The sequence below is a fragment of the Pectinophora gossypiella genome, chromosome 3, assembly GCF_024362695.1.
Source record: "Pectinophora gossypiella chromosome 3, ilPecGoss1.1, whole genome shotgun sequence".
Lineage (NCBI taxonomy): Eukaryota > Metazoa > Arthropoda > Insecta > Lepidoptera > Gelechiidae > Pectinophora > Pectinophora gossypiella.
Window position 1 is genome coordinate 6,384,016 of NC_065406.1, and position 27,988 is coordinate 6,412,003.

The window sequence follows — 27,988 nt, forward strand, 5'->3', positions numbered from 1 at the left end:
CGCAACGTCAATCACTACTTGGCCTGACAAATGGGGAGGCCCAGAGCTCTCCCTCGGTATACGAATGTCAGGTGGACATCTATTGTTTCATAGTAGAAGTTTGTCAGGAAAAGGGGGCAAAGGTAGACCCAAGTGTCTCAAACTCTTTAAAAAATGGATTCGTAGTTCTTACGTTTATTTGTGATATTCATCCAAACTTTCCATCTTGTCATACACAAAAACGTTCAAGAGATAAGTTTATGTCAAAAGCACAAATGGAATCTGTTGATAAGGGTCTATTATAAGAACTGTGTTATTCGGACAATGACCATTCACTTTGCATAGTTAATAGGTAATCTGCATTATTACATTATCTTCTATCGTGTGGGTTGTGAGATCACTGACCGATCACATCTAGACTTACCCTGATGTCAGGGTTATTCATCATCATCATGTCGTCCAAACCGTATCCGGCGACGGCGACTCCTAAATATCTATCCCGGGTCGTTGTTGTGGTGGGCTCTGATGTGCCTGGTGAAACTGAACCGAAGGGTTATTTTGAACCACCAAAGGCTCCTGACATGGCTCATGTAGCGATTACGTACTTACATCAATAAGTAGAAACCGCCAACAGCTTAAACTGCATCTTAATCTCACTTTCGGACACTCGGATGGCCTGCAATGACCAAACCAAACAAAGGATTAGAAAGTTATTTTTGTGATATTTCCCCACCGAGATTCGAACTCCGGATCGTGAACCCTACGGTCCACCACTGAACCGCAGAAGACGGAAGCCCATTGATAATTATGAATGGGTATGAATATTTATAAAAAGTGTATTATTATCATCTCCCTAGCATAATCCCGTTTTTCACAGGGTCCGCCTCATATTATTCTGAGGGGTCTGCTTACCTAACCTGAAGATTTGACAGGTCCGAAAAAAGTTTATTATACAACACAAAAAAGTAGAGCCTGCATGGCATTTTTCCTACACTTTTAGAAAATAAACGAGTAGGTACTTATTGTAAGTTATTGTGTCAGTCAATATGACTGAAACTATAAGATTCGTCAGTAACTCTCCATAAAGTGATTATTTTAAGTGTTATTATACTTATAAGAGAAGTAGACTTCGACTTCGATGACCTCAGTAGGTGCTGCTCTAGCTAATGTCCAAATATTTCCCAGTTCTATTAACGTCTGGACAAACATTTATTTAGTTTATCTCTGTACAACAATAAACAGGATGTCTTAGTTGGTCATTGAATGTGATATACCTCTCAAATACTCATTAAGGAAAAAAATCTGGGACTCCTGAATCAACGTACCGTTATAGTATGGAACAAATAATAGTAACAAGGTAAATTCCAAATATCAATTGACCACACTGCAATTTTCTCTGCATCTACAAAGATAAACCTAAGTATCGGGATTATTTAAATTTTATTTTTTGTTGATCAAAATATTTCAAAATTTATCTTACTGGCTCCTTTGTAACCAGTTACCTAATGCCACTGCCATTATTAATTCACATCACTAATTTAAGAACACACGTTTTGTCGGTGTAGCATTCTCCATTCTTATCTATCAAAGGTCAATTCTTCGACTTCCTTATAAGACACGACGTTCGCCTTCTCTTTAATTTGCTAACTCTATGCTACATTTAAGGTCTTCTTCGTTTTCCTTTTATCTTCCCTGCTATGATGTTTTTAATAAATTCGTCCAATCTTCTTGCCTCTTCTGTGCTATTATTTTACTGCTATCTTCATCTTGAGACACTACCTGTACTATTCACTATAATCAAAGACATGAATGCTTGCCATTTTCCTCCGGTCCGGTACTCTTGACCCTTACAGACTCGTGGTCACACCAGGTTGTCACACCAGTATGACAAACAGGAATTTTTTTCTTGTTTGTCACACCGCTAACAATACAACACCTTTTATCCTGACTTGTCATTATAAGTAGTGCTGTGTTTATCGGCGTATAAATTAAAATTGATTTTATTTACCCACTCCACTCATTATTATCGACCCACTACGGTCGATTAATTCTTTCAAACATTTTTCCTCTCAGGCGACGCCTTGAGCCGAGGTTCGCGCCCAATTGGGCACCCTCAGGCCTGTTGTCTTAAATGTTGTACCGGGTTAGAGCCTTCAGCGCTCCCCATTTGTCCGGCTAAGTAGTTAATGCGATAATATAACTTATTATCAAAACAAAAAAAAAATCTGGTAATTATGGAAAAATCCATTAGATCGCCAGTAATAGAAGATAGGAATAAACAAAAAGAATGCGCTATTAAACATAATTAATCTCTTTGCACAAATATAATGCCTTATGGCAAATATCGATATATTTTTTATCATAGGGATATTCTCCGCACTAACAATGGTGTGATAAAAGGTGTTGTATTGTTAGCGGTGTGACAAACAAGAATAAAATTCCTGTTTGTCATACTGGTGTGACAACCTGGTGTGACCACGAGTCCGGAGGGCTCTTGACCTGGGCTTTCTTTAAAACAAACCTCAACCGATGGTCTCTGCTTACCCCAGCGGGAATAGGCGTAATTTTAAAGTGCCTATGTTTAAATATTTTTATTAATTTACAGAGAAACCCGCTATTCGAACCGTACTTACGTCCTGTTGACATTCAATGCATTAGGTGTGATATGTTGCTTGGTAGCTACTGTTATACTAACTCTTTGGGCATTGCGTAAGTATTGACTTTTATTTTTTAATGCTGTAATTCCCTGTGATGATGATGGGATGTATGGCTCGAGCAACAGACACCTTAAGAATTACATAGGTATACACGCTCATAAGTTTCACTCACAGATTTGTATATTTGTGGTTTCACTGCTGAGCACAGGTCTCCATATCGATGCTACGGTTTTTTTTTGTCTAATTTTTATCGAGGCTTTAGCCACTCTTGGTGGTTATGCCAGCCTCATGGTTTACAACGTTTAATGATAATCAAAACATCACTTTACAAAAGACCAATATTACAGCACTACACCATGGTGTCCAAGGATTGTTAGTCCTAAGAGACAGTACAGTATTTATATACAAGTTTTGCCGTTACGGATACTGCCGCAACTAATCTCTCCTCCACGTAGATTTTGATGCAATTATTTCCTTCTAATCTCTTTGTTCCGGTCTCACTCCACCAAGAAATGCTTATGCATATCTTCATTTTATGTGTGACATTTATGCAGTTCCTCTACGCTACGGTGCGCAGAAAGACATAATATCTTTCAGTTTATTATAAGTTCTCAGGAGACATTGTATTGGAACTGTCTTAGATACCTTCCCCGACCAAATATCGTTTTTTTTTTCGTGTAAGGACACTGTGCCCTTTATTTTCTTACACCTTCTTTTATTTTTGTTACAGAACTCATCTTTCATGAGGCAACTTTATTGCCGGTACTCCAACATTATGTAAATAAATACCACATGACAATGGATAACTCACTGAGGTTGCAACAGATAAATAGAGTGCTTGATAATTTCTATAAGCTGTATTGAAATAGATATAAATATAATGCCAATAAATGTGTGTACCTACAGTGCTATTTTATTTTTATTAATAATAGGTAGTTATCGGAATATTATATGTATGGACGACCCTAATAATAGGACCTTGCACTCAGCAGAAGCCGCGGCGTGAGCCACGATTCTGGTATTCTGTGGACCATGCTGTGAGCCACGAATATCGCATTCCATATGGTGTTAAGATTTATTCTTCGTTCGTCCAGAACTTTTGTCCCACATACCAAAAAATCCTAGTTTGTCCCATATCATTGTGCTCCATCCCAAATCACAACTTTCTAAGTTACAATCAATATAATAAATTAAAAAATACTACTCGAGTTTAAACTAAAAAAGTATTAAACCATATTTATTAAACCTTATATTATTTCTAGTAGGTGAGTGCTATTACTCGTAAGAGTGAGGGAAAAGAGGCAAATATTGAGTATTAATGAGAACAGAAGAGGCAAGAAGATTGAACAGTTGAACACTTAATAATAAGACACGATGAATATATTAAATAAATAGTAGAAGGAAAGCTACAAGGAAAGAGAGGAATGGGAAGACCAAAAAGAGCTTTAACGGAACAGATTAAAAAGAAGACGAACGTTGTGTCTTAATAAAGGAGTGAAAGAGTTGGCTTTTGATAGACAAGAATGGAAATTGCTGGGCCGATAATAGCGTGGCTCTTAAAGTGATGATTTTTTCTTACTTCTTATGAGACAGATTCTGAAGTCTTTATTAGTCAGTACCTTATGTAATTATTATTGTATGTCACAACATGACTAAATGCATCACTTCCATCGATATACCTACCACATTTATGACAATAAATTTTCATTTAATTTCGGTTTATTGTTTTAATAACTTATTTATTTGCTGATTGTACAAAATGGTAAGTTTGGCCAAAGCAAATATTAAGCTTTGGGAAATAAAAAAAGTATGGGCCGGAGAAGTAATATAAAATAGGACGAAGCGACAATAAACTCATTAAAATTATATTTTGGGACGACCTTAATGTGGGACACAACGAATAATAAATCGATGTTTAGTGTGTTAGGTACATATACGTAAATAACATATGTATAACCAAATTAACTTAAATATTATACAGATGTATATGAACAAATATAATTATCGCATAAGTGTCTGTATAAATACATAACATATAGATAATAATAGTAATTAGTTCAGACAGTAAGGAGATACAATAGTAATAATAATAAACAAAAATACGTCGAAGTTATTACTCTTTATTCAATAACTAAAATAAGAAAATAGTAGGTTAGTAGGTAACTATCAAGTCTAGCAAATATCTCTATCACTCCAACTCTTAACGACCTCTGTGGTCCAGTGGTTGAGCGTTGGGCTCACGATCCGGAGGTCCCGGGTGCGATTCCCAGTGGGGACATATCACAAAAAATACTTTGTGATCCCTAGTTTAGTTAGGACATTATTGGCTGATCACCAAATTGTCCGAAAGTAAGATGATCCGTGCTTCGGACGGCACGTTAAGCCGTTAGTCCTGGTTACCACTTACTGATGTAAGTAAGTAAGTAGTTAGTTGTTACATGAGCCATGTCAGGGGCCTTAGGCGGCTCTATAGTAACCCTGATACCTGGTTGATGAGGTTGGTACTCCAACTCACACGATAGAAAACTCCAAGGGAGTGCTGTGGGAGCGTGCTGGACGGGGGCGTATTGGAATGGGTGCGTAAGACGGTATTCACATACCAGGAAAAATGCGATCAGAATTATAACAATAGGTATAAAATATCGCAACGGATATGAACCTTTAAAACCAATAAAATATACCTACTTAGGGACCCTGTTCTATTGGATATAACTTATCGATATGTTTCAATTGATTGTTTTATCTTATCGACAACTATTGGTCGAGCTTTTATTAAGCTTAATTTTCCCAGTCAATAGTTACCTAGTGATGTCGTAGCGTGAACGGTACTTATTTATAGAGGAAGCGAATACTTTTAGAGGAAGGGAAGGTGGTTTGTCTGGATCGTAGTAAGTGAAATTGCGTAGTTTCTGCCTAGTCTAACGGTAAATATCATATATATTATATCGTATTGGTGCAGCCAGGTGTCTTCTTTGGAGTTGGGGCCATATAAACCCCAATAAATAAACCCCCAGTGTGCGTTGAGTCTGTCTGTTACCGTAAATAATCAATAATACTATGACAATAATACTTCGTATAGAAAACCCTCCGTTCCGCACAATACGAGCTTGAAGAGAAATAAAAAATATATTTAACAATTTTTCTTTAATTTTTTTTTGTTTGGAAACCATCGTGAGGATATCCATATGCCCGAGAAATGCATTTTCGGAGGTATGTGACCTAACCTGTGTTGGGCTGGTTTTCCCTTCGCGGGTTGGAAGGTCAGACAGGCCGCTTCTGTAAAAAACCGGACTTGTCAAATCTTCAGGTTAGGTAAGCCGACCCTGTGAAAAACGGGATAATGCTAACGGGGTGATGATATTTAACAAATAATAAAAAGTTAGTCGAGGGCAGTAAATACCACAGTATCGTGCAAAGGAGACTGGTCATTTCTGCCCCAGGCCCGGCCAAATATTTCAGCGATGCAGACTTTTTAGATTTAAGTACACCTCTTCTTCTTTGCGAGTCGATGGCGATCGATACTAAATTTTTGCTGACCAATAATTGGCCACGCTTACGGCATTGTCAGTGGCTTAATTTTACGAAAATCATTCGCGCCGGGCCTGTGTTAATTTTGTATGGGCCGTAACCAGTCTCCTTTATTGTGCAAATTGTTTATATTGTATTTTTTTTGTATAAAAACAAATTGTATACAAGTATATTTGAATTTTATTAATTAATTTTAATTTTGAATGTTATTTTCAGATCTCCAGAACATCAAACATGGAGCCGTATCTATCGAACTCTGCCCCGGACTACTCTTGGATAATGAGGGATATGTTCAACATGTCCTTAATGACGATGACTGTTTGTCTGGTCATCGTCACTGTGTTTGCGCTCTTCGTCAGGATATATTGAAATCCGGTTGTTAACAGATACACTAATAAAGATAAGAGATTGTTTCTTTGAATTATTGGATAGGTAGAAGGGTACGGTCACGAGTATCAATATGTATACACTTTGAAACCATGTCTCATTAACTTTTTTGGCAAATGAAACCGTAAGTCTCATTAAATGTCAAATATTATAGTGCGACAGGGTTCTAAAGTGGGTACATAAGACTGCTCATGACTGTACACCCACTCCTCGCCTGCCACAGTGGCGGCCCTATCAAAATATTTAGGTGGTGCAAGACTTCAAAGTGGCACACCTCAGCCCCGAAAATTACCTATATAAATCTTTTAAAAATGTTGTTTATGGCCAACCGGTATGAGTTTTATGTGGCCGCAATCTAACCCGATGAAATCAGTTTGCGACCAGGGTGAACCAGTCTTGGTTGATTTTGACCCCCCCGCACCTCGCACCTATGTTTACGTCTCATATAATAGGGGGCGAGCCTATTGCCATTAACCGGGCACAAATCCTGGAAATCAGGAATATTCTTTGAATATAATATGTTAATAGAATTAAGTGTCACTATACGTAACTATAAGTGGGTATTAATGGATAATGATCCGTGTCGTATTTCGAGATTAGATACTTGTGGGGCTGTCCACCCCATTGAAGTCGCAGGCGTAAGATTACGTAGACTGTCTATGTATCCTATTTAAGTCTAAATATAATACTTCCTTCCTAGGCCTTTGAAATGTGGTCTTGGAGGATGGAAACAATAAGTTGGACTGAAAGAGTTACTAATGAGGAAGTGCTAGTAAGAGTAAGAGAAAAGAGGCAAATATTGAGAGTTATTGAGGACAGAAGAGGCAAGATGATTGGACACTTAATAAGACACGACGAATTTATTAAAACACCATAGAAGCAAGGCTACAAGGAAAGAGAGGAAGGGGAAGACAAAGAAGAGCTTACATGGAACAGATTAAAGGTGAACATCGCGTCTTATAAGGAAGTGAATTGGCCTTTGATAGACAAGAATGGAGAATGAATGGACAAAAGCGTGGCTCTTAAATTAGTCATGATAATACTTAAAGTTTTTCGGGTTACCTAAATAAATTCTATATTTTTTTTTTGTTCAAGATTCTTTATAATTATGAGTTTTATTTCTGCAATAACGTAGTTATTTAAATTGTTTCGAAACTTATTATTAGGTACCTAGAATTAGTACAATAACCTGCCATTTGTGCTGTGTTTACACATGTTTAATATTATGATATATAAACAAACTACTTCAGTATAATAACTCATTGGCGTCAGCATGATTCTGTAAGTAAAACGACACCTTGCAAGCGAAGTCATTCCCTATATGATAAAGTATAATTGTTTATTTGAATACAATAACTTAGATTATAAGGGGTGTCAAATCAAAAAAACATTTTTCATTTATTGTAACTTTATTAACTTCAAATAAAAAAGATAATTATGTACATTGTACAATGTTTGCAATATTAACGCCGGCCGTGCTATAGTCATCTACTGAATAAAACTTCAACATACTTATTCTTCCATTCGTAACTCTTAGTCTAATAAGGCTACCCTTAATTTCTACCACTTCATTCTTAATGGGCCAATTTATGCATTATTTTAATAATTATTGCTTAGAAATGTTGCTATCGCACTATAATCATCACGCTTGTGATTGGACGCAACCACAGATATTCTTGATTAAATAAGGTAAACTAAAAACGAATATTTTACTGAGCATTAGTGGAAGTCCCTGAAGTATTTCTTTCAGCTGCAAGACAACCGAGTTGGCTTTATAGACTACTTACATGTTTACTTAGCATCTCCTTGTGTTTTCTGAAGTATATAGTTAAAAAAAATATTAATATATTATATTCCGCCACATTAAACTTACCAAAATTGTATCAAAACATAGATATAGGAATGTAGTGCTGTGCTGTTGACATTGCGCACTTATAATTTTCTGCGCCTTGTGTTCTTTGTGCTCAATAAAGTATATTATCTTATGTTCAAAAGTCAAATTGCTTTTGCTTTTTTTAGATAAATTGCTTAAATGTAGCCTTTTAGACCCCCTGATCTACGCGTTTTATTTTTGTCGTAAAATCTTTTAAAGATCGTTTAGAACAATTTAGGCCGCCAATGTTATTTACAAAATTGTAAAGATAAATAATTTATATAGGAATATATATAATGTAGGTAGTATAATACATATGATTAGCTTAATTTTAATGAGGCACTCTTGTTCATTGAAATGTGCTAATAAGGCATTTTTTATATATTTTCTTGGAATTGCGTTTAACTATGATAAATAAGTTTTGAGCAATTTATATTTCCTTTTATTTATTTGCTATTCTATACAGTAATAAGTAATTAATTTTCGTGTGGCTCGTTTGCGGAGCTGGCCCAAAAACGAGACTAAATTTTATTAGCATTACATAAAACTAATTTATCTAAAAAACAATATATAAATTTGACATTTGCGCATATAAAAGTAAGTGCGCAATGTCTGCGAATGTCAAACAGCAATAATTATTCTTTTTTTTTAAGATGAATTGCTTCAATGTGGCGTTTTTAAACCCACGGGCGTTCGTGTATACTTTCTATTTACACCCATCAAGCAAGATGTTACTCATACATGATTCAAATTAAGATTTTACAAAAGTTCATGCAATCGTGCTTCACATCTATTCTGTTCAGTTTATGACGGGACGCGTGTCATTACGTGTGCTGCATTCAATCTTTTGGATTAAAATATGTGCTTTTCTATTCAATCAGAACATTAACCGTAGGTATCTCTCTCATTTAGATTACTTATATGAATAGACTTGCGTTCTAAATGACACACAACCTAAGATTACGTGTCATTTGCGTTTGCCAGGACTATATAAGTACTTATGTATTATCAGACAGCTTAAAAGAGATGTGTACATTTTTGGAATATTCCGTCTTTTATTCAAGAATATCTATCGTTGCGTATACCCCTGTATAATCGAACTAATATGAGTTATTCCCACTATAACTACCACAAATTTCTACTCGTAAGTATACTAATAATATTTTTTAAGTCTTACCGTTGGTAGCAATACTGTGTATTTTTTTCATCATTTCTAACAGTTATTTTTAGGCATGAACATAATGAACTCTAAATTGACGTCCTTTTTTTGACGTGACTTATTGTAGATTTACCGCAGATGGCATAACTATTTGGCCGGACAAATGGGGAGCGCTGAAGGCTCTCACCCGGTACAACGTTTAAGACAACAGGCCTGAGGGTGCCCAGTTGGGGCTAAATTGACGTCCAATATCTGAGTCAGTGCTGTAGTGAGTGCGAATGGTAAATATAAACTCAATAATTGATACTTTTTCCTAATGATCACATTTTATTTCTTCTTTTCAATGAGGAACTTCCAGGCTACGTTTACCAATAACAATATAGATGGCGCTGTTCAGTTTAAACGTGTTGCTTGATATTTTGATCATAATTTATCTATAGAATTATGTTGCTACATAATTATATTGATCCTCTTTATTTTGATCAGAATAATGTGTGGAAGATGTAATTGTGCCTAGGTGTAATAAAAAGGGTCAGCATTTATATCTACGTTACCGTACTAATCTGGGCCTACACTATCCTACTGCCAAGATGTGTGCGACGTTCAACGAAGTTAATGACAAATTGCCAGACATCGATATTTTTAATGATTCTCCTCGATGCTACAAAAGTAAGGGCTCAAACTGGATGACAGCGGCAGCGGCGCGGCGGCGATAGCGGCGCGGGGAGCGGCGCGGTGGCCGCTGTTCTGTTCTCGATGCCAGCGGCCAAATCGCGCGGTGTTGCGGCGGTATAGAGTTGTGTCTCAAATGAACGCGATGTCGAAACGGCGACAACGCATTTTCGATTGTAGTTCTTTTGTTTCGTACGATTTATTATGGGCAAAAGAAGATCTGAATCCCTGTAATGAACAAAGGAAACAAAAGGCGAATTTGCAAACGCAGAGACACCGCTCGCCTAGAGCGCACCGCTCGTACCCCGCTCGCCGCGCCGCTGCCATCGAGAACACTTCAATATAAATCTTAGCATTTGAACGCGCCGCTCCCCGAACCGCCGCCGCCGCCGCGCCGCTGCCGCTGTCATCCAGTTTGAGGCCTAAAGTGCTAAATCACTTTGGTTGTCGCTATAAGCGTTAAACAGTACTTACATTTATATTTTGTTAAAATGTTCATAAAAAATGTGTTAATATATAAGTATATATAGTTTAGTATTAATATAGTTTGTTTTCATTTACGGTGAATGCTGTGTACGCATGTAATTGGCAAGCATATTATCTTTCTTTCTATTTATAATGCTGTCTGTAAAAGTTTAATATGTATTGCTGTATGTGTATATAAATAAATATCTAAAAACGCAGATGAAAGATGCATATGACTGTTTTCCTGTAAATTAGAGGGTTAAACGAAGAAAAAACTGTACAGCGCCATCTATATTAATTTTGAGGAACGTACCCCAGGGTCCTTCATTTAAACCTGATTTTTGACAAATTAAACGAGTCGGAAGCGGCAGCATTTAACCATATGGCATTATTGTCAAAATGAGTTTATAATATCAAGTGCACATTGTATAACACTTTATTAGTAACGGTCGTAAAGATGAGAAATGCATTTCCTATTTTTACTACTAGTATAACAGGTAGAAAAAATATACACAATATTCCTACTGGCAAGAATTCATGGTAGTAATAGTAGGAATAACTCACTAATATACTGAATCTAATATAATAAGTTACTCCTTCGTACCAATCAATTACTTTATATAAGTTTATACATGTCATGTTTCTAACCCATTTTGTTCATCGGAGTGGTTAAAATGGCCACATCGAAGTAATTCATCTAAGAAACCAATATTGCTATTTGATATTTGTTTGCATTGCGCACTTACTTTTATATGCGCAAATGTCATATTGCAATATTGTTTTCTTGGTATGAATTACTTCGATGTGGTTATTTTAACCCCCCAGTAATGTATAACAACAATGTTAACGTTAAATTATTAAAATGTTATTGTTCGTTGACGATCACTATTTATATTATGCACTATTATTACATACCATCACTAAATTGAAATAAAACATATAAAAAAATTACTTTACTTGAAAACAGATTACACCAAAACGTCGGATTTATAATAATCCGTAAATAACTACATCACATACAACAATAAAATAAAAAATACTTTTTTGGAGTTAATAATACCTCAAATGCCGTCTGCATTATACAATAACAATTATTTCTGCATAGTTTTTATTTTTGACATTAGCAAGGATGTTTTGTGCGTGCATTGACAGGACGGCGCCGGTATGCAGTACACCATCTGGATATATAATACAACATAAGCACACGACTATATCTCAATTGGGGTAGTCAAAGATGCACCCATCGCAAGATGAACAATCCATTTATAACAACTGCCAAAAATTACATTTCATAGGATGCGGCGTTAGTTCCGATTATAGTCACGCGACAAACATCCTTGTCCATCTATATTTTGTAGTATTTTCCTTTATTATTCCTCGTCACTTGTACGCAATATCCGTAAAGATCATTTCAGCTTTTTCTGGTCTGTATATGGTAAGCTATATTAAATTTAATATAACATTTGAGGTATTATCCACTCTAAAGATTACATAAGCACGCAAAGCTCAATAATTTCGATGCCCAAGCAACTTATGTTCGTGAATACTTACATTATAATATACTTATGATATGCTAATGATATGATAAAAAATCTACGCTGGGTCCAGCCAGCCACCTGAATGTTACAAATAAATTGTATGTATGTATAATACTCACTAACTTGCAAGTCAATAATAAACTTACTTATATCACTACCAGTATTTCTTTAAGGCATATAACTGAATATATTATATTGTCAGATCTATCAGGAAGCATGTTTCTTATTTAGTAATTGATGGCTTTATTGACTTTACAGCACATTTAAATATAAATGTCTTTAAATGTAAACTAGAACTACCATCAGTAAAATTTAATTTGAAATCAAGGAATGAGGTTCGTAATAAGATTGTTTTATGTAGGTTTTGTTTACATTTTAAGATACTAATATTGCAATGTACTTTAGGTGTACGTACATTTAAGCAAGTTTAAAAGGTGCTTGTATGCAGTCGCACAAACATTTCTACGACTTCACACAAACATCTCAATCCGTTACAATTTACTATAACTATAAGAGTATAAAGAGAAGATTTTTAAATGAATCCCTATTTCAATCTCATTGTTCGTTTTGAATATCTTATACGTATTAGGTCCTTATATCGAGGAATGCAAGCAGCATATTGTAGGGAAAATCTCAGCCATATTACATAAACAATATAAACAAATAGATAGAAATAAAAAAAATAAACAAAAGTCCAAAATAAAGCATATTAAACTATAAAAACTCAATTAAACTTTCGAATATAAAATAACACACTTATTACTATAAAAAAATGTTTAACATAATTTACAGCACTAGGTTTAAATAATTTAGGTGTATAATTTTGACGTTAATTTCGTTAGCTCAATGTTGTTCTCATAGCATTGACTCTATGTTGTACTATTCAGTGCGTAAATATACAGGTTGTTAGTGACATCGTAACGAAAACTTTGAGGGATGATTGAGGCCATGATTCTGAGATGATATCAAGTGGAATTTTCCGTCGCAAAAGTATGCAATTGAAAATAATAAAAAAAAACACAAACATTTTCAGGAATATTCAGACTGAAAATTCCACTTGATATCAACTCAGAATCATGGTCTGAACCATCCCCCTCAGTATTCGTTACGGTGTCACTAACACCCATACCTACTTGTATGGCTACCGTATGTACTTGTGTGGGGTGTAAGTGACATCCACAACGAATACTCGTTACGATGTCACTAACACTCTGTATATAGGACTTAATATAACAGCTTTCGAGGCTTATGCCTGTTCCTAACTTTAGCCGAAGTAAGTAATAATTATGAACTAAATATGAAGCGTCGAGTCTTAGGAATTTGAGAGAGTAAATTACAATTAAGTTTACGTTAGTATATCAACCAAGTCGAAATGGAAGGATCGTAAAATGAATACATTCAACGCTATTTAAATCAAATTATGAATATTATACTAATGACTACCTTACAATCAAGTGCACTTAATGAATTCTCACTACATTGTTAGTTCCATTCGTTACAATTTATTATTAGGTTTTTTACCCTAATGCGTACAGTGTGCCGCGAAAGATCGATTCAATAATTGACAACACATAACATAACATATCACATAAGCTCACGAGTATATTCTCAATTGAGCTAGTCAGAAGTACATCCATCGAAAGATGATGGGTACACACCCATGCTTCACCGAGCTTTCTGTTAGCCAGCGTGATAGGTGAGCCGTACCGCCGACTATAATGGTCGCGCCAACTGTGTTAGTAAAATTTCACTTAAGGTTAGGTTCAATTGACCCTCTTTATAATTGATTTTTCTTTTTGCAATTGACATTCAAGTGCGACTCAGTAACTCAGAGACACAGTAACACAGTGGAAAAACAATTAATTGTTATACTTCTATAAAACTATATTCTAATATTTATATCTCATTTAGTCCCTTGCCTTGACTGTTGGTTATCCAGTCAGTGTATGCTTCTTCTGTTTTCTGTAGTAACAGAATGAAAAAATAAATAGGTAGTCTACTTTCTGTACAGGGTTAGAATTATACAGTAACTAACACTATGGTTTCGTGACACTTTTGTACCACAAAACCTCACCTTTCGCGTCACACGATATGCATAGCGACTACTCTGACGTATACGCATATAGGCGTCTTCAAAACAATAAATTATGATATGATACTCGAGCACAATAATTTGACATTTGATTTTTTTTTCAGACAAACCGTGCACAGCCTTTAAACGTGTCCAATCAAAGTCTAAAAGCGAATGACTAGTCAAATGCACGTATTTTCGAAACCAAACACAAGTTTTGGTAGTAAGTACTTTGTATAGGTAAGGTAAGGGGTTTCCAACGTTTAACCGTTGCATAATATGTTAGGAACTCACCAGAGTTTTATACATATTCGCAACTGGTTTCAAATATTACATCGAGGTTCGTATTATATCTCATGGACGGAGATTATATTCACCTTCTAACATTATTTCCTTTCAAAATTGTGTATACGTTTATATTATATCGTTTGACATTACATTATGTTCATTACAGTAAGGATACACTTGATAACTACTAGTATGTGGTGTTTGTTTTGGTGTTTCGAGTAACTTTACGTCCCAGAGATGTTAGATAACGTCCCTAGTGGTGCAAGAGCGACTCACAGCTGATTGAAGCATCGTCTCCACTAGGCGACATTTGTCCCTGGAGTCACCGGGCGATATCGTACAACTTTGCCAGACTTCTAGTGGAAACGAGGCTATAAAACTTCGTAAAAAGGTGATATTGTACACACGTATCTGACAGAACTGCGCAGTTTGTCAATTGTTGGTAGTAGATTCGTTTTTTGTTCATCCAAATGGCTGTTATATGTAGCTTACAATGTTGGAAGGCTTTAAACCATTATAAAAAGGATACTGTGTACACGTATCAGACAGAACTGCGCAGTTTGACATGGTACTGAAACACTACAGTAACATTAGCAAAATCTACTTTTGACGTGCCAATAGAAACGGTTCAGGTAAATCTGACGCTTAGCAGTTCTAACTTTGTTGCATTCATACAAAGTCCATAACCATAGACTAGATTATTTGAGATACGAATACGTGTCCGCAAAAGGAACAATCGAGCCATCTCTGGGACTTGGATCGTAACTAAAATTAAATTAAGCAATCTCTAAGCAAAAGCTACCATCAATGTCCGTACCTTTACTATGGAAGTGCTCCATACTAACTCCAATAGACCAATAAGCGGTCTATTACTATCTCATTTCGTCCCAATATATCACTAAACTACTCCATAGTAAGGCTTTTACTTAATATTGCTATTATAAGCCGAATCAATACAAGCCCATTTCAATAGCTAAGTATATTTGCAGCCCCATTCGTTTAATAAAAAACTGTTCATATTTTAAACACCTTTTTTTAGACTATGTATGTCATTTTAAGGTTATGATTCACCAGTGACTTTTTCGATTATTAGATTAGAAGTCAGTAATTGGCGAGTAATGTGGAATGGATCAAAATGAACGTTTGCACGACCACATAATCACCAAAAAAAATGTGCAGTGAATGAATGACACAGGTTAAGCGGAAGAGAACTTCAGACTACAAACTATGTTTAGCGAACATCCTCCACAAAAGTGGTCCCGTCATCTACCTTACCATTGAAACAAGCTTGTACATTTTAATGAACGTCTCATGACTTGACTTTAAGTCATATCTATGCTAGCGCATTGTTGTCAATTACGTAAAAACTCTAAATAAAACTTGGAAGCATTAACATTTTTTCAATTCCGTGAGTGCTAAAACATTAAGTTGCTAAGCTTAACAATAAAAACGCGTTAAAAGGAAGAGATGGAAACAGCTTGAATGTTTCATAATGTTTACCATTCAAGCAATTTCAAGCTCTATCGCCTAATGGTCCATCTTTTACGTTTGATATAGTAACACCCATGGTGCTCACACAACCTCGCCTCACTGTAACGATGTGTTCATATCGTGATCGTTGAAAATGTTAAAGCGCTAATTTTAGTAAGAGTTATTTATGTTATTTTACTTCGCAATGACTCGTCAATCTCTTTTATTTGCTTAATTGTATTTGTAGGACAATTTATTCCTTAACAGGTAAATTATTATTTGGTTAGGAGTCTTGGTTATATTATTGTGTCAAGTTGTGATAACCACAGCCAAAGTATAAGGAGTTAATTAGCCAGTAAAATTTTAGTGATTTCATGCAAAAAAAAGATTATAGAATCACTGCGAAACAAAACAACGTCCCTAATGAGTAATTATTTGGAAGAATCAGACAGTTCACTGGAAAATGCAGTCTTATCAAATCATTAAATAAATTATTGGAACAACTTTCAAACAATTCCATGTGCATATCATTATATACACGATAGCTAAGATTATTATGTTTAATACAAATAAAAAAGTAAAAAAATATTCTATCCTCTAAAATAAATACTGAAGTAAGCTATCGATATAATTAAGCATGTTACAATCAAATTATATCAAAAATAACAAAAACTCTAAGTCGGACCAGAAAAGGAAAACTATTACTATTAACATTATAGGAAGAAAAATACCTGAAGTCCATATCTTTATAACATAACAACTATACCTATAACATGGCATGTTACACGTTCAATCCGAAAGACTTCCAGTTACACAGAAGTTTTCAAGGTTTTATTTCAATTTAAATATTAAGATTGATAAGATTGAACATCTAACAGTACCCTGATGGAAGTTCACAACAATTTGCTTTTGTATTTTAGCAGCAAGGAAATGTGTTTATTGCACCTAAAAAACCTAATACAAGGCACAGTTTTTGTTGCACTAATAACTTATTCTGGTCACGACATATCTAACTACAAATAAAAAAAATACATATTACCTTTGTCCGATGTGTTTCAATTTAATACTGTCAACAAGACATTCACCTTATATAATATATTACCTACCCACGTAGGTATGTATACGTAGCATTTTTCTTAATAGTCGTGAGGGCGGAATGCATCTGAAACACAAATAACGTACAATTATTATAATTATAATTTGGTGCTTCTAACGTGGTCAGAGTTGGAATAAAAAAACATAGAAAGTGTTCAATTGCTTGTCCTAACAGGCATATCGCTATAACCAGAAAACTGCAATGAGCGCTATTAATACGTCTGCAATTTGTATGTGGATTAATCTATCTATCTTCTTCTATCTATACTATAATAAAAGTCCATAGATTTCTAAATATAATTTTTTATAAAACTGTATTTCTTTACATTGAAGATATTTAATAAAATATATTTGGGCCTTCAAATAAGGCTGCGTTTCCATTGACGCGGGGCTGTGCCGAGATGTGCAAGAATCGACCAATCACCGTGAGGAAGAGAGTGACAGAGCGTCTTCGTTTTTCGCTCTCTCGAACACTGTGATTGGACAAATCCGCACATTTCCGCTCTTCTCCGCCCATCTCCGCGTCAGTGGAAACCCGGCCTAAGCAGTATCACATTACTATACATTTTAAAAAAATTGTCCGTTTGGGTGTTCGTCCGCAATGAACACACAAAGGCACGACAAAGGGTTTGTTAATGTTATTAACGAATTTGCGCCGGTGCGTGTTTTGTACTTATTTTTACGTTTTTTATTGCTTTAAAGAAATATTGTTACTAGCCGTACCAGATTTTACGTCGTGGCAATCAGAACATTGCTTATGTTTTATAAACATTCTTTTTTACTGCGTAGTAAAATTTATTGTTATTCAACATTATTTCAAAACCATTGTTATGTACGTAGGTACACTGCGTTTCCGTGCAAGGGTAGGGTATCCATCGCGCTTGTAAAAAAAAAAAGACAGCAAGGGAAGAAAGCGTACCTAGACGCGCCCGCAGGAGCCGCTCGCTCCGAAGTCATCGCATTTTATATATCTTTTTATGAAATCTTATGCAACATTGCGTACCTATTCGCGCCGCACGACTCGCATTTTGCCGCAAAATGTGATGACTTATGCGCGTGCGCTGCTGCGGCGCGTCTAGGTGCGCGTTCCACACAAATTTAATTTCCGCGGTAAGTAAGCCGCACTTGCATCGCTGCAAACAGGAAGATTTATTGGACGAAGACACCGTTTAGCTGCGTATCGCTTGGAATGAAACCGCCCGGTCTGCCTGTGCGCCAACCAATAGGAAGCAAGGAACCATTGTCGCGGCTTCTTTCAAGTTTCAAAAGCTTCTTTCAAATATTCCAAATGTTTTGCGTATTGTATTTCGTGTAAAACAAAGTATTTGTTTGTAAGTTAAAGGAACTAATAGGTGTCTCATCGCGGTTATATCAACGGTTTGCTAACCAGAATCCACATTTTTTTATAGCGTAAAAGGCTTATCCAATCAACAAGCTTGTAATATTATTGTTTATAACAGAATTACGCTTTTGGATTGCCAATTTAGATGTAACAGCCCTCCCCCTCCAAGTCCGTGAGTTTAATATTTGACTTAGAATTCATATTCAAGTCACCATCCCCCAAGCATTATCCCGTTTTTCACAGGGTCCGCTTACCTAACCTGAAAATTTGTCAGGTCCGGTTTTAACAGAAGCGAATAATTATCATTATTATAAGCCGTACCCAATCGCATAAACTATGAGTGAACAAAATTTGAAGTGGCATCACACGAAGACAGAGTTGTCCTATGAGGAATACCGAACAAAGACCTGGTGCGGTTTCCACCATTTTAGGGGGTGCCTGGTCGGGGCCTACACGAAGGAGATCACCCCACTCTCCGTGCGACCACCACGGGTCGCTGTAAAGAGTGCGGCCTCAGAGCCTTCCCCATACGCGGTGCCCCTATTTGTTGATAAACCGTTCTACATTGTCCTTTCCTTAGACGAGCAGCTATTCTATTCGAGACGCTACCAGGCAATTTCATTTTACGTTGGTAGGTATATGAACCTATAGAACCTATAGTATTTACGTTTACCACCAGTTACCGACGACCCTTTTCTGTACCTCGACTGGCACTCTTTCGTTTGTTGAATTTATTAAGTCGTTGGAAAAACTATTTCTTAAGAAACATTTTCATTTTGTGTTCTATATTAGTTGCAGAATTTAGTATATTAGGTTTTAAAATAAAAATATTATTTTATTGTTTTCTTTAATGTTTTATTGTACCACTCCCAGCTACAGCCACTACCAGTTAGCGGACCAACCATCTCTTTAGTCAAACCAACTATCGGCAAACGAGATTTCATTTCGGTTAGAATCAGAATTTTTATTAAATATTTCGCTAGATCCATAAAACCCAGGGTTTTTTTTCTGTAAAGTACATGGCCAAACGTGATGGGCTGATCATCTGTCACTATAATGTTACTTTAATCAAAATTAGGACTTTCTAAAGTCAAGTATCAAATGTGACTGCAAGAAGTCTTCTGATTACTTGTGGCTGTCTACTATGTTAGGAAATACGAGTTCGAGTTAAGGTATGTGTATAAAATTTTCCTTGCCCTTTATAAGGAATATAATTATATACAGGGTGTTAGTGTATCATTGGCCCCGATTCCTGCAGACACCTGCTAATTTTATTATAAGTTATACCCGTCATTTTCTTAACCGCCGAAATGGAAAGGGACGGATGATTGTCAACAAGTTAATTTTAAAACGAATGAATAACCCGGGCGAATAAAATAGGCATCTCGCTGGTATGTAATCCGTTTGACGTGCTGTCTACTTAACTCTGTCGGGTTATTGGCCGATGTAAAGTTTTATACGGTTGTTTTAGATTTCTGCTTAAAATTGACGTGTATTCCATAAATTTTATGCCTGTCGATTACCCGTCCCTTTCTTTTTCAACGGATAAGAAAATGACAGGTATAACCTAAAATAAAATTAGATGGCGTCTGCAGGAATCCCCACTAGTGCTTATTGAAATAAGTTACGTATGTTAGAAAACAAGTTTACTTTAATTAAAACACATAAAAACGGGTTCTTACCGCGTTTAAATGGGGATATGAGACTCCCGATATTTACTTAACTACGATTCGATTTCGATTTTTACTTTTGAGTTTACTTTGCCACGTTTTTTTCCGTGCTTCGGAAGGCACGTTAAGCCGTTGATACCGGGCTACTAGCCCAAAAACCTCCACCAACCCGCAGTGTAGCAGCGTGGTGGAGTATGCTCCATACCCCCTGCAGTTGATTGAGGGGAGTCTTGTGCCCAGCAGTGGGACGTACATAGGCTATGTATGTTATAAGATAATTTGATTTCACTACAAAAGATACAAAATTTTAATGATGTTGTTATGGTGTTGTATTATTGTATTTTAATATTTTTTAAAATATTAGGTAATAATAACAAAACTGCATCCGGCTGTCTGTGTACCTTGCCTATCGTAGATCAGGACTGGCAATGATTATGACAGTCCTGCCAATGGCCAATAAGCAGTCATTGAGTTGAGAGTGGTAGTTGAAAACATGGTCACAGTTACGCAGGCCGATGTGATAAACCTAATACAAAGATTCTGCAGACGGTCGAGCCTACATGTGGCTTTTAATCTCATATGTACTAGATATTATTCATAAAACATACTAGAGTATCATGAAGCGTTATCGGTTGAACTGGAACATCACTAATTTGTCACATGAAAGACCTCGCTATCCGCGCTGTCCGTTTCCACCGGTGTCGTTCTCTTCCCCAAAGTAAAGGATTCTAAAAGTTATACTGTGTTAAAAACAATAAATTTATTATAACAATAAAATCTAGGACGTCCTCATCGAGGAGCTCGGTGGCGCAGCGGTAAACGCGCTCGGTCTGCGATTGTTGAAGTTAAGCAACTTTCGCAAAGGCCGGTCATAGGATGGGAGACCACAAAAAAAAAGTTTTCATCTCGAGCTCCTCCGTGCTTAGGAAGGCACGTTAAGCTGTTGGTCCCAGCTGCATTAGCAGTCGTTAATAACCATCAATCCGCACTGGGCCCGCGTGATGGTTTAAGGCCCGATCTCCCCATCCATAGGGAAGGCCTGTGCCCCAGCAGTGGGGACGTTAATAGGCTGATGATGATGATGAATAATAAAATTAAAAAAACGTTTATTCCGCTGAGAATCTTATCATAGATAGCTTATGTATCAGTGATAAGACCGAAATGTATTAAAATGTGGCGATATTTTGTGACCTTGGCTGGTTATCTGTTGTTTTGATCTCAATAACGAAGAAAAGGGAATATACGCTTATTATTCTAACACATAGTGGCTACATGAAGCTTTTTAGGGGCCTTTGGCGGCTCAATAATAACCCACTCACTAGTAGGGCTAACATGCGCAACGTGATAAAATTTTGACACGGTCATTTTATCGAATCTGACGATATAATTATGTCGTTTTGTTGATTGGTGCTAATATGTGAACCCAAATCAGTCATGTCGTTCTGTCAAAGTACGACAAAATCACGTGACACGCAACCAACTTATCGATTTCGACGAAATTTATTGAATCGATCGATAATTTTATCACGTTGCGCATTTTAGCCCTGCTGGGTTGGTGAGGCATTAGCAACTTAAAGTCGTAAGACCGAATGTTCTTTTTAAATCCAAACCCCATTGTTTAACTATTGTGTCTGGAAATCTCGGCCTTACGAGGTTAACGAAAGAAGAACTAGTAGATATATTTACCAATAAAAACATCCTTTGCAGACATTGCGAAGTCACACCTCGATAGTGTAATTTTGGAGAACAGTGAAGTGTTTGCTGGTCATGTGTGTCGCGTTATGTGCTGGTTGGTAGCCCCATAGTGCCATAGCTTCTCTGCAGGCAGACTGCGAAATAAAATACATCATTGACTTACTTTTATTGTAATGGCTATGAATAGGTGGAGTGGAGCAAAAAATAACACCCCAAGTTGACTGCGACTAAGATGCATACAGTCATGTGCAATATAATGTACCTACTGACTCTGTCGCACTAACATATTTGACATTTAGTGAGACTTACAGTGCAATTTGTCAAAAAAGTTAATGTGACATGGTACCAAAGTGTATACATATTAATGCTCGTGACCGTACAACCGGTATTATATGCTATTGCGTGTTGCACACGGAGCCGGGGAATCGGAACACGGCTGTTTGTCTCGCCTTCCCAGCTCGCGATTCAGAATCCCGGAAAGTAGTATTATATATAAAACGGCAAACCAAATCTCGTAGTTACTTGGGTAGATATATAAACTTTGTAAGAGTAATAACCATAAAATATTACAATAACAAAAATATTCTCGCGGCCTCGTGCCGGCCGATATGTACAATCAAGAAAACACGTGATCTCGACCACAATCAAAACAAGCGTTTTGATAAGCAGAAGCGTATAATCCGCCATATTACATTATAATAATAATAATAATAAAAAAGTTTATTCAGGTATGGCTAGCCGTTTTAAAAAAACAAGCTTGTTTTGTAATGCGGCGGGTCAATAATAAGTCAGATTGTCATTGCAACATGTTCTACAATAGTGCGGCCCGCCTTTAGCCTCATTGAAATAATTCATATTGTAGGTTCATTCTTGCAAAAACAAACAAAAAGTAATCTCTTTTTACAAATATCCGGTTGGAACTTACTAATGTAACCTGGATATTTGTAGTTTTCAATATACTATAATAGACTTCCAGTGCTCTGAAGTTCACCCGACTGCGCCGGTCCTGGCCGCAAGCTTAATAGATAAAAGTAGAACCCACCTGTATATTCTCTACAAAATGGAAATCAAGGACTTCTCTCCATCTAAAAGGCACGGCGCGGGAGATCCTGAAGGTGGAGCTGACGCCATCCACGTAGGTATTGGTGTGGGTGTGGAGGAACTCGTTGATTGAGGGCATCGGGCCTAGCCCTAGGAACTTGAGCAGGTCGTGAGTGGTCCTGTTCGGCTGGAGAGCCAGCTCTTCGTAACGCAGCACCCTGGAACCAAACGTCATTATATAAAGCAAAGGCTGAAGATTTTTATTTTCAGACCTGGGGGATTAAAATGGCCACATCTAAGGAATTCATCTAAGAAAGCAATATTGCAATTTGACATTTGCGCATATAAAAGTAAGTGCGCAATGCAAACAAATGTCAAATTGCAATATTGCTTTCTTAGATGAATTGCTTCGATGTGGCCATTTTAACCCCCCTTATACATTAAAATCGATGTTTACGAAGTGTAGTTTTCTGTTGGCCTTTCATTTCGATCAACAAAACTTTATCAACCAGCAGTTATCAAAGATCTAAAAACGGCATGATAAAATATGGTGACCATCGCGCAGTTTGGCAGTTGAATGTGTTCCTTTAGTTATTAAATAAGTTGTAATGTACCCTCATTCATTTAAAAGATGTTGCTGTTGCAGTTTCTTGTCATTTCTTCTCCTCAGCCATACATAACACGTTGCGAAATGACGTAAATTCAAAAATGTTACATTGACCTTCAACAAGTTTATCCATGATAATTACATTGAATAAATGATTCTGATTTCTGATTGCAGCGCGACATAGATGCATTATATCTGGTTATGTGGAGGCCTAGCGCTGCCTCGCTGACTTAATGTATACATATATATATGTATACGCTATTCACAATATCTTTGATCGCTCGGATCTACTAAACAAAACCTAAGCGTCGTATAAAACCCCGTAACAAGTAGAGACACTCACATAGGCTGCTTTTGCTTGATGATTATTAATTAACCTTTCCACGGCTTCAAAACTCAGGCACACTTACAAAAATGTGTTTTGAAGGTTTTCCTTCTCAATGAGAATACATAGCAACAGACAACATTATTCTAATCACGCTTGGGGTTCTGTAATCAGGAAATGATAACGCATATTCGTCAGCGGACCTTGAGTTCTTATAAAAGTTTTACAACACGAAACTGCCAGTTTTAAACATCGTAGCATCACGTCATTGAGGACTTTGTGGATTTAATAATAAAGATCTTTATTCGTGTTTAATGATGTCTCACTTTACAAATAAAAAATAAACCGGGGATGAACGTGGGTTTAAGTATTTGACAGCCAAGCTAAGTTCAGTCGAATTGTATGGTAATTGGATTCAATTTTGCTTGTCTGTCAAATACTTAAATCCATGTTCATCCCTGGTTTATTATTTATTTGTAAAGTGGTAAGGGTTTATTTCCCGTCAAGCGCCGCAAGCAGACATCCCCTGATTTATTTAACCGATTTTCTGTAAGTATTTATTTGTCTACAATTTATCTTGACTATCGCGTAAAGATACGTAAGAACTTTCTATCGATATTGGTCATTAGGTTGAATTTCATTTTGCTTATGGAATACCATTTTATAATTTATTTTGCGTCGTTCGTATTATACACGCTAAGCAATAGTAAATCATAGTGGTTTGTTTGTGTTCATTGTTGATGAAAACAACTTTGAGTGGTTAACCGCAAAACGGTGAGGAAATAAATCTTCTTCATTAAAAACGATTCAAAGATAAAAAGAACTCTAGCGATTATTTTTCACGAGCGAAAAACAAACTCGTATATCGATCGGTACAAAAGGGTCCAAAATGTCCATGGATTAAACTCGTAACAAAACAAAAAAGAACACAAGCTCACGCCTATATCCCAATTGGGGTAGTCAGAGTATCCATCGCAAGATGAACTAAGTCCCCACGCCTCACAAGAGCGTAGCAAAACATACGGTAAAATAGTTTTGGATATGTGTTGGTACAGTTTTCAGTAATGAATTAGGACATCCTCATTCACGCATAATTGGGTCACCAGCAACTATGTAAATCAACTGGCAGGACATTATAAACTGTAGCAAAATAAGAGGGATTCCTTTACAGAAAAAAATACCCTTGACATAAATGTAATCCCAAACTAATTGTTCAACATTCCTAAAAAAAACAGTCTATTTTAAAAATATACTAAGAGAATTGATAAAATATTATTTTTAATAAGTTTCCGTACCAAAGTCATGAATGGATTGATTCTATTGTTAGTAGGAAATACCTGATTCACTATAGGTACTTAAACAGTTTAATTATCCGTAGTAAAATTAGGAAGTTATTTATACACATGCTATCAAGTTTTCTGTCCTTATGTAAAATTTTAATAAATCAATACAAGTGGATAAACATCGTACAGCTATTGGTTGAAACCCTCGATATATAATTCGCCGTGTTTTTAAATATTTATTTTGTATGTAGTGTGTGTTTTTAGTTAATAAAGTATTTTATCTATCTATCTACTTACATAAGTTTATTAGGAAACTGTTTGAGCAACCGTGCTGCAGCCACATAGTCACTGATCATATCCGCACAAAGGAGTTGAGGCTCCCAACAGTCTGGTGACGGCTGACAAAAGTCCCGGTGTTGCCGTGACTGCAGCACTCCCCGAGGATCACGGATAAGCAAAATTATCTTTGCTTTTAGTCTGAAAAGGAAACGGTAATTGGATATTTGAATATTTGTTTTCAATCTTTCTTATTGATGCTCTATTTCTTGTTTTGCTCCTGCTTTGGTTCAGGCAAGAAAGAAAATGTTACTTATTATAAAGGATATGCCATAATAAAGTGTTTTCCACAATGTGCAAAGTCAAAATGCTCTGTCTATTCTTTTAGGAGTAATTGCAAATTTATAAGTATACAATTTATATAAAAGTAAATAACATTATTTGCAATAACTTTATTGTTAATTCAGCTTCTATTGTTTAAATTTAAGTACCATTCAAAGTTAAAACATTTTTGCAAATAATGTTATTTATTTTATTTTAAATTGTATACTTATAAATTTGCAATTTATTAATTATAAAGACCAAGAAGAGCTTACATGGAACAGATTAAAGAAAAGGTTAACATCATGTCTTATAGAGAAGTCAAGGAATTGGCCTTTGATGGATTGGAATGGAAAATGCTACACCAACAAGAGTGTGGCTCTTAAATTGATGATGGATTTTATTTTAATGTACCTAGATAATTATCAATTTGTGAATACAACACAGACACCATGCTTGAAACATTAGAGTGTTTAGTAACATGCAATTCATAGAAGTTAGTTAAATTTACCTTGACCAAAGAGGAAGCATTATGTAATTACATGAATTGGCTGACTTTGAAAAAAAAAGAAATATTGTGTTAAGGTCAATATTTAATATATCCCATTAAAGAATATTGTTTTAAGTAATTTGACCAGTAGGGCCTTGTGATAAACAACACAACTGAAAGCATTGCCGATGAAGCCCTTTCTGCAGACAACATGCCAATAATATCTAGGTGTTATAAAATGTGCTGTTCACAAAAATTGGACATACATCAAGGATCATGTTATACTGTAGCCTTTATGCAGTGAGTGAGTGTATTCAAACTTAAATAATTTATGCAACCCACAAATGGTAGCTTATCGTCATAACTTTTTAGTGTTCTGATAAGCTTTTATTTTATTGGGTTAGAGGCAAACGTTGGAATTTATACATGGTACAAAAACTGTTGTAAAAAAACTGAACTTACTCTTTGTCCTCCAACAATTCTTCAACGAGCCGTAACCTGAGCCTCACAACTTTCATACTCTGGAAGGGGAACAGCTTACAAAACCTTTCTGTGAAGTTAGCATCAAAACACAGCTCTTTGTTATATTTACAGTGGTCCCATAGTCGAGTGTTATGGCTGAATTGGTACAAATGAGTCTTTCCATATTGAAAATAGTCTTGCAAGTTATCATAGTTACACCTGAGCATGCTCTTGATAGTGCTCAAGGCCTGATCAGCAAGTGGAGGCCCTCTTATTTGAATAATTTCGTATTTTAGAAGGGGTTCATAATGGTAGAAGTTACCAGGCATTGCATCCAACACCTCTCCAAGAAAAGTGGTGCCAGATCTCCATGTAGAGATTATTATGCTCCTCAATGGCTGCCCACCTGCTTCCATAAGCAAGTCTTCTAACTTGTGGACACCCGAGTAACTAAAGTTGTATTTCACGAAAGCTTGTTTGATTTTAGCTCGAGTCTTCTCTAATATTTTCTCGATATTTGGCGAGCCATCGTAGACGTTCGTTGGAACAGACTGATACATGTCCTCTTCATCTTCCACTTTAAGAAAATTCCTTGTATTTCTTCTATTTTCCGTGGACGGACGATAACTTACGTTGTCTGTATATCGACTTCCAGCAAGAATTAGGAGAACACTGACACCGAATGCGAAACATATTGAATAAAAATTTATACGCCGCAACATCACGAAATTCACATAAAAAAATCGACAGCCGAGAAATTGATGGGATAAAGGTAAAATATTTATAACGAGCACTACCAAGACACACTCACTATCATTTTTTGTAAGTTTTTGGGTGCATTTCAATCATCGTGTTTCCGCGAAAACACCGCATTGCACCTTCAACGCCATTTTACCCGAATGACGTATCAAGTACTATCAACTGTCAAAATGTCTTTTTTTGGTAGACAACCTGTGACCAAGGTCATGAACCATGAAGCCTTTGTATTTTTTTAAAACTGCACGTGTCAATATACTTAATACTTTTAAAACTCTTTAATAGTTAGAAACAAAACGTTATTAACATAGACGAACACGTCTAACTCACTGAAACAGTAGTTGTAATATGGCTTGGCACGAATGTTGTAAATAAATAACTTTGCCGCGCACTGAACTTACTCACGCACACGCATCGTAGCATACGTACGCTATGTATTATTGTGCACAGAGGAGCAAAGAGCAAAATTGTCTTGCTTGATCAACAAGCGTAGGTATTTGTGTGAACATTTTGGCCGCGGTCGATGTTTCCCTTTATC

The 27,988-nt window shown here is 36.2% G+C and overlaps 1 protein-coding gene across 1 annotated transcript; it reads right to left on the reverse strand.

The window, feature by feature from the left end:
- Nucleotides 1–9,710: 9,710 nt before the first annotated feature.
- On the reverse strand, nt 9,711–27,934 carry LOC126381461 (carbohydrate sulfotransferase 4-like). Its single transcript, XM_050030950.1, has 5 exons — nt 26,695–27,934; nt 25,443–25,622; nt 22,932–23,148; nt 21,881–22,023; nt 9,711–17,249 (listed from the first exon to the last, which is right to left on the reverse strand). The coding sequence occupies exons 1-4, from the start codon at nt 27,414–27,416 to the stop codon at nt 21,913–21,915; spliced, it is 1,230 nt and encodes a 409-aa protein (XP_049886907.1). The 5' UTR covers nt 27,417–27,934; the 3' UTR covers nt 9,711–17,249; nt 21,881–21,912.
- Nucleotides 27,935–27,988: the final 54 nt, after the last annotated feature.